This window comes from Nerophis lumbriciformis, linkage group LG14, assembly GCF_033978685.3.
Source record: "Nerophis lumbriciformis linkage group LG14, RoL_Nlum_v2.1, whole genome shotgun sequence".
Taxonomy (NCBI): domain Eukaryota; kingdom Metazoa; phylum Chordata; class Actinopteri; order Syngnathiformes; family Syngnathidae; genus Nerophis; species Nerophis lumbriciformis.
Genome location: NC_084561.2, coordinates 21,787,994 through 21,800,222, shown reverse-complemented (window position 1 = coordinate 21,800,222; position 12,229 = coordinate 21,787,994). Strand labels below are relative to the sequence as shown.

The 12,229-nt window shown below is 39.3% G+C and overlaps 1 protein-coding gene across 4 annotated transcripts in view; it reads left to right on the top strand.

Annotated features, from left to right (window-relative positions):
- Positions 1 to 12,229, top strand: part of csnk1g2b (casein kinase 1, gamma 2b) — a 107,095-nt gene that overhangs the window by 88,841 nt on the left and 6,025 nt on the right. The window contains exons 6-11 of one of the 4 annotated variants that reach the window (XM_061975830.2): positions 34 to 119; positions 6,998 to 7,082; positions 7,170 to 7,315; positions 7,474 to 7,557; positions 11,052 to 11,153; positions 11,719 to 11,825. In XM_061975830.2, the coding sequence (XP_061831814.1) occupies positions 34 to 119; positions 6,998 to 7,082; positions 7,170 to 7,315; positions 7,474 to 7,557; positions 11,052 to 11,153; positions 11,719 to 11,825 (610 nt within the window). Of the gene's footprint in view, positions 1 to 33; positions 120 to 6,997; positions 7,083 to 7,166; positions 7,316 to 7,473; positions 7,558 to 11,051; positions 11,154 to 11,718; positions 11,826 to 12,229 lie in introns of all 4 variants that reach the window. The other 3 variants (XM_061975829.2, XM_061975832.2, XM_061975831.2) reach the window with 3 other exon arrangements.

Sequence of the window (12,229 nt, the reverse complement as noted above, 5' to 3'; positions counted from 1 at the left end):
CCTACATGAATTTCTTCCTGTTGTCAATTTCAGAACAAAGTAGGCGGGATGATTTGGAGGCCCTGGGTCACATGTTCATGTACTTCCTCCGAGGTAGCCTTCCTTGGCAAGGCCTAAAGGTAGTGTATTGTTTCATATACACCAGACATTTTTTTTTTTGCAATTCATCATGATCTTCGGTTTGATGTTTACCTTTGCCAAACTCTTCCTTGATCTGCTTGACCCTGGAAAAACAACACCGTTCTCTTACACACGAGACATTCAAGGTCTCCTTGTTTGTTGTATTTTTGGAACCTGAAACATAAGAGAGGACAACAGAAACACCTTCACCTCCCACTCGCTGCCTTGAATTGGAAAAACAAAGGCAAAGTGCCGTTGATAGAATAGGTTGTTGTCTAATAATGACCACTTTATTTGACGGCAAAAGGGACGGAATGTCCCTTTTGCAAATAATAAGAGTAGAGTGAAATAGCTGAGCATTTGTTATGTGGGAGGAAGCCTGCGGTAGATGGATGTGAGCGATAGATGACTGTGGGGGATGCTGCATGGCTCGGGCCAAATCGAGTTTTCATCAATATGCAACATGGCAGCAAGCATAAAATACAATGACAGAGGAGGTAGAAAACATAAAATACAATGACAGAGTACAGTGATCAGTTCTGGAACTTGCCGTGTCTTCGCTTATGTTGTCTTGGTTACAGTTGGCTGATAAGGGACAAAAAATTAATTCCAGGGAACCATATTTCTTTATCCTGTGTTCACACTGATAACATGCTCCGACAGTGTATGCGGGTAATTGGATTGTCTATTTTCTATGATATCCTACATGATGGGGATAGTTGATGCTTAAATGCTTAAAATGGACCACAACAATTACGTATGGTTAGTGTGGTGTTGTGGTAAAATATTAATACAAAGGAGCATTAGCCTTATTTTTTTACTTGCAATTTTATGAGATTAAAATCAAACTAGAAAATGCTATTTCGGTAGAAATTGCATGTGAATGCTGAAAATTCGAACAGAAATAGTAACTGTTGGCACACTGGCCAGATAGCGTCAAGTAACAAAAATATATGACTGTACAACTGCAAAATTAGCAAAAAAAAAAGCTGGCGTCCTAACATAAGTGCTAACGTTAGCATGCCAGAAGTTAACATGTGATAAATAAAATATTTTAATCGTACCTGCAAAATTAGCTTAAAAAGCTAGAATCTTCGCATACGTGAAGTAACTAAACATTTGGCTCTGATGTGTATAGCTGTAAAATGAGCAAGAAAAACCATAGCATGGTAACGTTAGCTAACATGCTAACAGTTAGCAATCGTGAATTAACAAAACATTTGATTCTGAGGTGGATACCTGCAAAATTAACTAAAAAAGATAGCATGGTAACATTAGCTTAATAGTAACGCTAGCAGCATGGTAACAGTTAATATACGTGAAGTAACAAAATATTTGACTCTGAGGTGTACACCTGCAATAATGTGCTAAAAAGCTCGCAAGCTAATATTTTTTAACGTTACACATGTTGACTGTTAGCATGCTAGCAAGAATACTAGCAATTTGACTAACCTTATCAGGGAGCATTTTGACTTTGGAACAGTTTGAAATCGGTTGTGAAATGTGGAAGTAGTAACACTTTTTAATAGAGAATAAGTGTTTTACTGAAAAGTGGGAAAACCAGGAATTTTTCCGGACATAAAAACAGTGAGCTTTGGAGCGTTCACACATTTGCAGTGTTTGCGATGCAATTTTGACCGGCACAATTGGATTTTGCCTGACTTGTTAATTCCCTCGCTCATAAACACATTATCATGGGACTCTGTAAATGCAACTTGCTGTTTCAACTCTGTATAGTAGATGGCATCATAACGCTGTTTAACTCTGTTTTCAGAAGCGATCAGCGTTGCCAAAAACGTAAGACTTTGCCGCTATATTTACAGTGTATCCGACTTGCAACAAAATTAGCGACATTTTCTGGTTCTATTTTATTGCTCTTTCCAACAAGTATCTAAAAGCACTTGAAGGCTTGTGACATTATAAAAACACCAAGAAGAAACAGAATGCACTCGGGATGCACCTTTTTTTTGGCCATTATCAATACAGATGACTTCCTTCTTCTCAAGACCGACACCAATACCTTCTTTATATAGTTTTTTTTTTTAATGTAAATTTACATATAGTTTGTGCACACCTTACTTTTTGTGTAAATTATACTTTGGCATCATCTACACCCCATCACCAACACAACACCACAAGTAGATTTCAGTCCCGTGGGTAACAGTGAATTGAATGAATCCATCTTGCTGGCTCTCAATACCTGGCGTGCAATCATGTTTACACAATCGCTTCAAAGTCCTGATACTGATGATAAGCTTGTGTTATTGTGTGACTGAGACTTTAGTTATTTGTGTAACCTTTACTAAAGTGTAACTTGGTTACACCTTCGTCTGTATTTTATTTGTATTTTTTTCACCAAAAAAAACCGTATAAATTAATTTAATAGAATTTGATTCAAGTGGTTATTTTTGTACTTTGAGGACATTTACTTCGAAATATGACTTTATTCTCAAAAGTTTGACTGTATACTTGTAGTGAAAAAAAATTCCACATTGTACTTTAATGTACTAAATTAGAAATAATATTTTTTGCTCTCACTTGGTTTCGTTATTTATTTTCTAATAAAAACAAATACCTTGACCAACTTGTATTCATAGCTGTAAAAGTGTTTCTAAAGATTTTAATATTTTTAATATCTTAATCTCGTAATCGCTTAGTTACCATTCTATCAAAAACTATCCAATAGGGCAGGGGTCTCAAATAGTTTTGAGGTTCCCATGACAGTTATGAGCAGTGTTCGTAATAATGGCGTTATGTAATAACGGCATTTGGGACGCCGTTACTTTTACTAGTAACGAGTAATCTATTTACTTTTAGGTCCATTACAATGTCGTTCGCGATAGCTTGATGTAACGTGGCACGCGTCTTTTGATTTGATTGATTGAGACTTTAATTAGTAGATTGCACAGTGAAGTACATATTCCGTACAATTGACCACTAAATGGTAACACCCCAATAAGTTTTTCAACTTGTTTAAGTCGGGGTCCACTTGAATCAATTCATGGTACAAATATATATCCATCCATCCATTTTCTACCGCTTATTCCCTTTGGGGTCACGGGGGGCGCTGGAGCCTATCTCAGCTACAATCGGGCGGAAGGCGGGGTACACCCTGGACAAGTCGCCACCTCATCACAGGGTACAAATATATACTATCATCATAATGCAGTCATCACACAAGTTAATCATCAGAGTATATACATTGAATTATTTACAATCCAGTGTGTGGGGGGTTAGGTTTGGTTGATATCAGCACTTCGGTCCTCAACAATTGCATCATCAGAGAAATGGACATTGAAACAGTGTAGGTCTGACTTGGTAGGATATGTACAGCAAGTAGTGGACATAGAGAGATCGGAAAGCATAAGAACAAGTATATACATTTGATTATTTACATTTGATTATTTACAATCCGGGGATGTGGAAGGGGGAGGGTGTTAGTTTAGGGTTGAAGTTGCCTGGAGGTGATCTTTTAGTGCGGTTTTGAAGGAGGATAGAGATGCACTTTCTTTTACACCTGTTGGGAGTGCATTCCATATTGATGTGGCATAGAAAGAGAATGAGGTAAGACCTTTGTTAGATCGGAATCTGGGTTTAACGTGGTTAGTGGAGCTCCCCCTGGTGTTGTGGTTATGTCGGTCATTTACGTTATGGAAGTAGTTTGACATGTACCTCGGTATCAGGGAGGTGTAGCGGATTTTATAGACTAGGCTCAGTGCAAGTTGTTTTACTCTGTCCTCCACCCTGAGCCAGCCCACTTTGGAGAAGTGGGTAGGAGTGAGGTGTGCTCTGGGGTGGAGGTCTAGAAGTAACCTGACTAGCTTGTTCTGGGATGTTTGGAGTCTAGATTTGAGAGTTTTGGAGGTGTAGGGGTACCAGGAGGTGCATGCGTAATCGAAAAAGGGTTGAATGAGAGTTCCCGCTAGAATATTTATGGTGCTTTTGTTGACCACAGAGGAGATTCTGTAGAGAAATCTTGTTCGTTGGTTGACCTTATTGATTACCTTGGTTGCCATTTTATCACAGGAAAGATTAGCCTCTAGAATGCAACCTCGGTAGATGACCTCATCTTTCCTGGTGATGTGGTTTTATGTCGACAACAAGACAGCGTCATAAGTTCAATGCAGGAAATATATTTTTACTAGTGAAAGCAACAAGCAGCACCGCACTTAAATTAACTTGATTTGAAATAGGAAGTGGTACCATCACGCTGTGACACAGCAGACAACAACATATGTACGCAATGGGAATATTGAACAACAAATCAATGATTGAAATGACAAACTTGTCTTCCAAAATATACCCCGTTTGTTGACATGAAGATATGACAGCCATCGAAGAACATTCAATCTTTTTATCAAGCGGAGGGAACACAATCCGGTGAAAAGATTCAAAAGAGCTGGCGTCAGAGCCTACAAAGTGTGCTGCTAACCGCTAAAGCACAGCTCCGTTGAAACCCTCGATGACGTCAGACGTCACAATGCAACAGGCCCCGCCTTTTAAAAGTACAGACTCCGCGCACTGCGCCCTTATATTAAACATCTTTCAAATGCATATGCCAAATATTTAAAGGTTTATAATGTATAAATTACTTTCCCTAGTAATTAATTACATTTATTAAAGAGTAATCCCGTTAGTAATTAAATTACTTTTTACTATAATTCATTACTTTTTCAAAATAATTTTCAGAACACTGGTTATGGGTATCCTCAGATATTAGATTTAAGCTCAATTTAAGCTAAATGTTTTATCCTTAAATGCTTTTAACTGTAAACTGAGGTCATTTGAAGAAGCCTCAGTTATCTGTAACTGTTTTACTTGATGTCATTAATAATTTATGTGTAACTTTGCTGCCTCTTGGCCAGGACTCCCTTGAAAAGGAGGTTTTTAATCTCAATGGGATTTTTTCCTGGTTAAATAATAAATAAATAAAACATAAATGTTATCGTATTAGTAATGTATTTATGCAGATTAATCTCGCAATTCATTTCCTGTGTTACATGCTCCTTTACCATAATGGCATATTGTTACCTGGAAGGCTGAGGGTTGAGTACGTGCAATTTTTGTGTCAAAATTAAAGGAAAGAATATGTTTAGTAAGAAAGAGGAAGCGCTTTATTGACACACTTTATTTCCAGGCTTTCGCCGGCCACACAAAATGATGTGGCGGGCCAGATCAGACAAAACAATAGAAAATGCACTTGCAAGTTGTGGATAATTAAATAAAATCTAAAATATATTCCATTTTCTCTTAGAATTTATGAATTCAACATTTTAGAGCATTGCTTTTTTTTTTTTTCACATTTGGTTGTGTGCAAAACACTTGCCATTGAATTATGATGCTTTCATTCATTTAACCAAGTCATTGTAATGATTTCAGAACCCCAATGTGTGTCATGACTAAAGAACGTAGAATAACAAACCAGACCAACCTGTCTGCAAGCAATGCACTACATATAACAATTAGGGATGTGTACCGAGGACCGGAATTCTTTTTTACAGGCTCCTAATTGGGTCGGTCCATGAGGACCGTTAAGCATCTGGACAAATGATACGGCTATCTGTATTTTTTTAATGCAGTTGACTGTAGTAATTATGGCACGCTGTCACATTCACTTCAGCTGCTGCTACGCATAAAACAAGACCTGGGTAGGATCTTATAATCAGCTTGGGTAATCACAAATAAGGAAACAACACCACACACAAAAGTTTGCAACAACAATATTTCCTCTTCAAAAGTCACGCACGCTGATTAGAATTAGTGTCAGTTTAAAGTGAACACTCTTTACTCACATCCGCTGCTTCCGCACTTAATCAACCACTCTAGTAATCCAGTAATTCAAAGGCCAAAATTAAGCCACTCAAAATGTGAATTATTGAAGTAATATAACATATAACTAATATAATATAATAATCCATAAAGTTGCTCTTAAGCAACCATCATTTGACAGGTCTTTAGTCACCGTCACACTCCTTCGCGCCTCGTTTGCGTGGCATCAAAACACACCTTGCCTACATGCACACCCACCTAACATGTTAGTTGATTGTATTGATTTGTATTATATATTTGATACATCATGTAAATGTCTGTGCTCTGCTGAGTGTAATTGTAATGAATAGAAACACGTTGATGGATCTGTGTGGTCTTTACAAGATGATGCACTGCAAACATAGTTGACTTGTTTAAAACTTAAAAAGCAGGTGTTTATAAATGACTTCCCTGCTTTGAGATGTTGCATGATGTTGGTGGTGTACAACCTCTTGTGCTAATAAAAATGTTAATAAAAAATTATTATTATTTTTTTTACATATTGTACCGATGAATAATGGTATTGATAAGGAATACTTATATTGTTATCGAAAAAATCCTCTACCGATGTGGAGAGCACTTCTAAGATAGGGAGGAGGCGTGCAGCCTCAGAGCTAATCACACCTTGTCTTGTCATATAAGGCAAATGTAATGCATGAGAAGCATTCATTTCATGTTTATAGTTGATAATAGCAGATTTTTCACTGTTAGTTACCTGTAGTATTAACAGCAGATTCACTTCTGGCTAAGCGGTGAACGAAAACATGTCATTCATTCAAAGTTATCACATGCTGTGTATGCTATTGTTTGAGGAAATATACAGATTGCAAGTATCGCAAGTTTCCAAGTTGTCATCCTTTCTCGTGAATAACTATGTGGTGACACCATGCGTTCACAAGAATCGAAAAGGGCCTTGTTAAGAAACTTGCAAATGATTACCAGGAATTGAAACACAAACTGGTTTTCCATTTCCCATCCGTAATTACACCTTTTTCCTTACACTGACTCTGGTTATGTACTAGCCCAGCCTTCGAATTGCTAATAATGCATCATCTATCTTTCCTTCCAGGCTGAAACTTTAAAGGAGAGGTATCAGAAAATCGGTGACACCAAACGAGCAACACCGATTGAAGTGCTATGTGAAAGCTTCCCTGGTCAGTAGAACCACTGTTATGTGTAATAATTGCCGTTCTGCATTAAAACATCATTTTTTTTTGCTTACGTCCCGTTTGATACAGAAGAAATGGCTACTTACCTGCGATACGTGAGGAGGCTGGACTTTTTTGAGAAGCCCGATTACGACTACTTGCGGAAGCTCTTCACTGATCTCTTTGACCGAAACGGCTACGTCTTTGACTATGAATATGACTGGGTTGGCAAATCCCTGGTGAGTCGTCTCGAAATCAGTCAGGGGAATTAGCCTGGGATGCATTTGTTATTCAAGTGAAACACTGCTTCTTGATATCGCGGTATTCTTTGCTTTATTTTTTATATATACATTGCACGTTTTCATTCATTCGTGTTCTGTATTGGTCCTTGTTTCAGCCCACACCAATAGGCCCTATCCCCAGTGATGCTCCCCTGCAGCCCAGCAGCAGGGACAAAGCACAACAGCAGACCAAAAACCAGGTGAGTTATTTAGCAATATTACATAACTGTCACACCTGCCTGCCAATCTACAAGATGACTGACTGACCCACCAACCCAGTCATTCAAGTTCCTCTGCCTGGTTGTTCTTATTGTATCCAACTCTAAGCAACTTCCTGGAGAAAAGGGCTGCCACTTTTCCGTCACACACGCACATTTCATGGCAGAAATCTCAGTCGTGAGGCTATTTGTTTATGACGTTATTATTGTTCTATTGTCAGACAGCAGCATAAATTTACCTGCACAGTCACAAGTGTGACTTGCTAGCTGTGAAAGAAAGCAGTGTTTGGGTGTTGCCTTTAATTCATACATCGTTGCCTTTGCATGCCTGAGTTGAAAATGCTGACTGCATTGTTCATACCAGTAATGACAATAGATGCTTAATGTGTGACAAAGCTTACTTTCCCAGTATAATCCAAGTCTTTTGAACTTTAATCATCATTTCTAATGATTGGTTTATTGAAAAAAACTTGTATAAGATGTCTCATGGACACAGAATAATCAAACTGTATTTATATAGCACTTTTCATGCACAGGCAAGTTGCAACACAGAACTTTTGACAATAACAAGACATGACATGGCATGGCACTGAGAATTGAGGAAACAAGTTGTCTTTTAGGCGTCCAAACTGGAGAATAACTAATAATAAACATTTACGTAATCTAAAAAATTATATAAAATATGATTTCAAAACATGTAAAAAATGAATAATATATATTAATAGCCTACCGCCCGAGTGCAGCTGAGATAGGCTCCAGCACCCCCCGCGACCCCGAACGGAACAAGCAGTAGCAGATGGATGGAATAAATAAATAAAAACATACAATTGTGAAAATAATAATAATAGTAATAAATAATAATAACAAAACAAATGAATACAAATTAAGAACCTAAAGAAGAGTTTAAAATGATCAGTAAAAAGCTTGATTAAAAAATTAGAGTTAGGGTTAGAGGGTTAGAGGGTTAGGGTTAGAGGGTTAGGGTTAGGGTTAGGGGGGGTAGGGTTAGGGTTAGAGTTAGAGGGTTAGGGTTAGGGTTAGAGTAGGGTTAGGGTTAGGGTTAGATCAACGGTTTTCACAGTTCTTCAGGTGGGGCCATCGTGGCTAAAGGCCGCTTCACCATTGGTCTTTTTTCTGGTATTTGGATAAAGAGCTGGTGCCAGAGGACCTCATGGTCTACAAGGGTTTGATATGTCGTTAAACTTGATGAATCTAACACAGGGTGTTGAGATTTTATGATTGGCTTCCACTGTTGACGCCACCTTTTTTAAAATTGCTTTTCATTAAACATTGCAACCTCTGAAGTACCATGCACGTTGCCCGTGACGATAACGAGATGACTATATACTCCAAGGTTAGGTCCGGGGGCCAATTGCACAGCAAATTTTTTAACGGCCTGCAGCACATTCTAAAAAACTTTATCCAGGGTGTCCCTTGCCTCCCGCCCGAGTGCAGCTGGAATAGGCAAAAAGAGCAAACAGGTGTTATTTTACGAAAAAACTTTGAAAGGTTAATGCTAATAAACAAAGCTGACAAGCAGGCTTTTTTTGAATGAGAAAAATCTATATATTGGTTCTGAAAATTAAAAATATCAAAATGGCCACCGCATGTTTGGGTTTACCAGTATGCGTCCCTCCGTGGAAAAGGTTTGGACACCTCGGGTTAACATTTTAACCGATACTGTTGCCGAAACGGTTCCCAAACCGGCACCAATGATGAAAAATGTTTAAAAACAATTAGGGGTGCCCCAATCCTATATTGGAAAAAAAAGAAACAAGTATCGGATATCGGCTTGCATCTAGGATCTCTGATGTTCTCAGATACCAGCAGGCCTGCAGTACGTTTATTTATGCAAGGCTGGACAGCCAGTTAACATTTACAGTAAATGCCCTCAAAAAAGCACACAAGGTTGATATTTTCTCGTATTTTAATCAAGTAATTTACAAAAGGTAAACATGGTAGGCTATAGGCTACTAGGAGCTTGCAACTACACAACAGCTAACCACACAAGCTAGACGTACATATTAAGCGTCCTTAATTGAACAATATTGCAGTCTGAAACACAACATTTGTCAATATAAACCAATTTTAAATAATTATAGTTGCAAATTACTTGCACATAAAGTCTTGAAGGTATTAGAAAGTATCCGTGTCCGCATCATTCAATTTCATCAGTACTAATGCGCTGACCATGATGAATTATTTCGACCAGTGAGTGTTGCCAATAACAATTTAGTAGCAAAACATCTTCCGAGACAAACCAAGCAGTCCAGTTGCGAACGATTGAACGCCCTGAGGTGACAATGACCTGGATGAGCGAGAACATTCATAGGAATTTAGCACTCCACTTCAAAAGCATAAATCTGTCATAAGGTTAGTGTTTTTCATATCTACCACTGTTCTCTAAATCCACTTCATCAAACATTTTCTAGCATTCCAAAGTACAAAATAAAAGTATGTACTATGATTCAAACTGATATCGCATCGGTATCGGCCAATACGTAAGGCTCCAGAACTGGTATCTTATCAAGAATGAAAATGTTGTATGGGGACACCCCTACAAACAATGCCTCTTTGATTTTTACAGAATTTTGTGACATGCAAGATGATAGTAATTTAAATAGTTAGATGATATGAATAAGATGCTAACTAAGTGAGGAATTCAACATTATGAAATAAAATCCACAACAAATTGTCTGAATTATTGCAGCAAAACAAACCAGAGCATGTGCCAAAAAAATCAAAAACGACCTACCTGTGTTGTAATGTCAATGTTCAGAATTCCGAGGCGTGTGAATGCATCTCCTTGCTGCACTGGGGAAGTGCGTTTTTGAAAAGCACTTTTTCAAAAGCGTTGCAACTGATCACTGCTGTTGGCGTTATAAGTCGGCAATAATGTTAAAAGAAAGTGCCTCTGTCAGGATGTGACATTACTTGAACAATATCTCCTTCAAGCACGTGAAGAATGCATATGTGTTTACTTAGCACCAAAATGAAGCACAGATAGCTTCAGCCTTGTTACTACCCTTTACCGGTGCCATTGTGGTCCCCAACCCTAACAACGATACGGTAGGAGGCTAAGGGGAAGTACTCGATGGTACTTAGCTGTGTCTGTTGAATACTCGAGGCTTTTTCTTTTCCTCCTGCATGACTTGTAAGTGTGTTGATCTGTGCTTCATATGAATTTTGCTTCCCTTTTCTCCTATTAACATACTGTAGTATGTCTTAACAAGCCTGCTTCTGCTTGGGAGATGTCTTCTGTAATTGTTTTTTGTTTTTCTTTCTTTTTGTTTTTTACTCACCCACCCCATCTTTACCTTGCCCCTTCACTCCTTCACATCACGACACCCACCGACCCTCCCCGTCCCCACACACATACATAAACACAACCTCACCACATTGCTACCCCATCATCCCTGCCCCTTCACCACCACCACCCACGTCCTCAACCTTTTTTTTTTTGCTATTGCATCAAGTCGCCTGAGCCCAAAGGAAGTGAGTCTCAGCCCACTCCCGTGACCAATAAGGAGACTTTGGGGTCGCACCTCACAGCTGAGCGGCTGGGGGGCTCTGTTCAGGTACTGCTGCTACTGCTCAGACGGCTACTGCATGACGCTGTGTGTTTCTGTCCGTGTTGTTGTTATCCCTCGCATTGCCTGCGCTCTATCCCCAACCCTGCGCTGTGTCTTCTCGGTCCTGTTTGCTCTCACAGCAGCAATCGCCTCATCTGCTAATAGCCTGTTATGTGAACGGTTGTGCAGAGACAACATCTAGATTTTTGTTGTAAATGGTTGGCTAAATACAACAGCTGTGTAGATGTTGTGTACATTTTCCCCTAAGTGCCGTTTTAAATTCCATTGCCGTCCCCCACATGTGCTTTGAATATGGCTATTTGTATGGATCCTTAAATCAGAGGCCTCCTTTGTTATTGCTGCAACTCAACTATGCCACCCAGTGTTCGACAAGCAGTACTGCAGCTTTCCCGCTTCTATGAAGTTGCTTTAGTTGGAAGTTTTTATACCACACAAGCTGATACACTCAAAGGTGGCTGGCGATCAGAAACGATTCACACTACAATCAACGGGCTCTGTACTGCACGTGAGTTTGTGTTTGAGCCCCTCTGGTGTCTCTGTGCCCACACAGGTGATGAGCTCAACAAATGGCGAGCTGAACACTGACGATCCCACAGCTGGACACTCCAACGCTCCCATCACCGCTCCCACTGAGGTTGAAGTGGCCGACGATACCAAGTACGTGACCAAAAAGCGGTTGTCTTTTACAAAACTGAGATGTTTACCATCGTGTTGCATGTTGGGGGTCTGTCACGTACCGGTCATGAGATGCAGTAAAACCATATTTGTTTCCCCTGATGCATTTAGTACTTTTTTTTTCCCTAAATAGCAGTACACTGTCATCCAGCCCTACAACCTTTGTATTTGGGATGCACTACTCGGGCTGGGCAATTATATGATTGAGGATGGTGATTGAGTTTGATCGCGATGATCAGCTGTTAGCATATGTTTTACTGCAGTAGTAATCAGTAGGGAATCAAAACTGCTAAGTATAATCCTGCACAGAATTTATTGACCGTGATCCTGTTTGTGTATGTGTGCGTGTGTTCACGACCGTCCCTGTCCACCGTCTCACCACGACG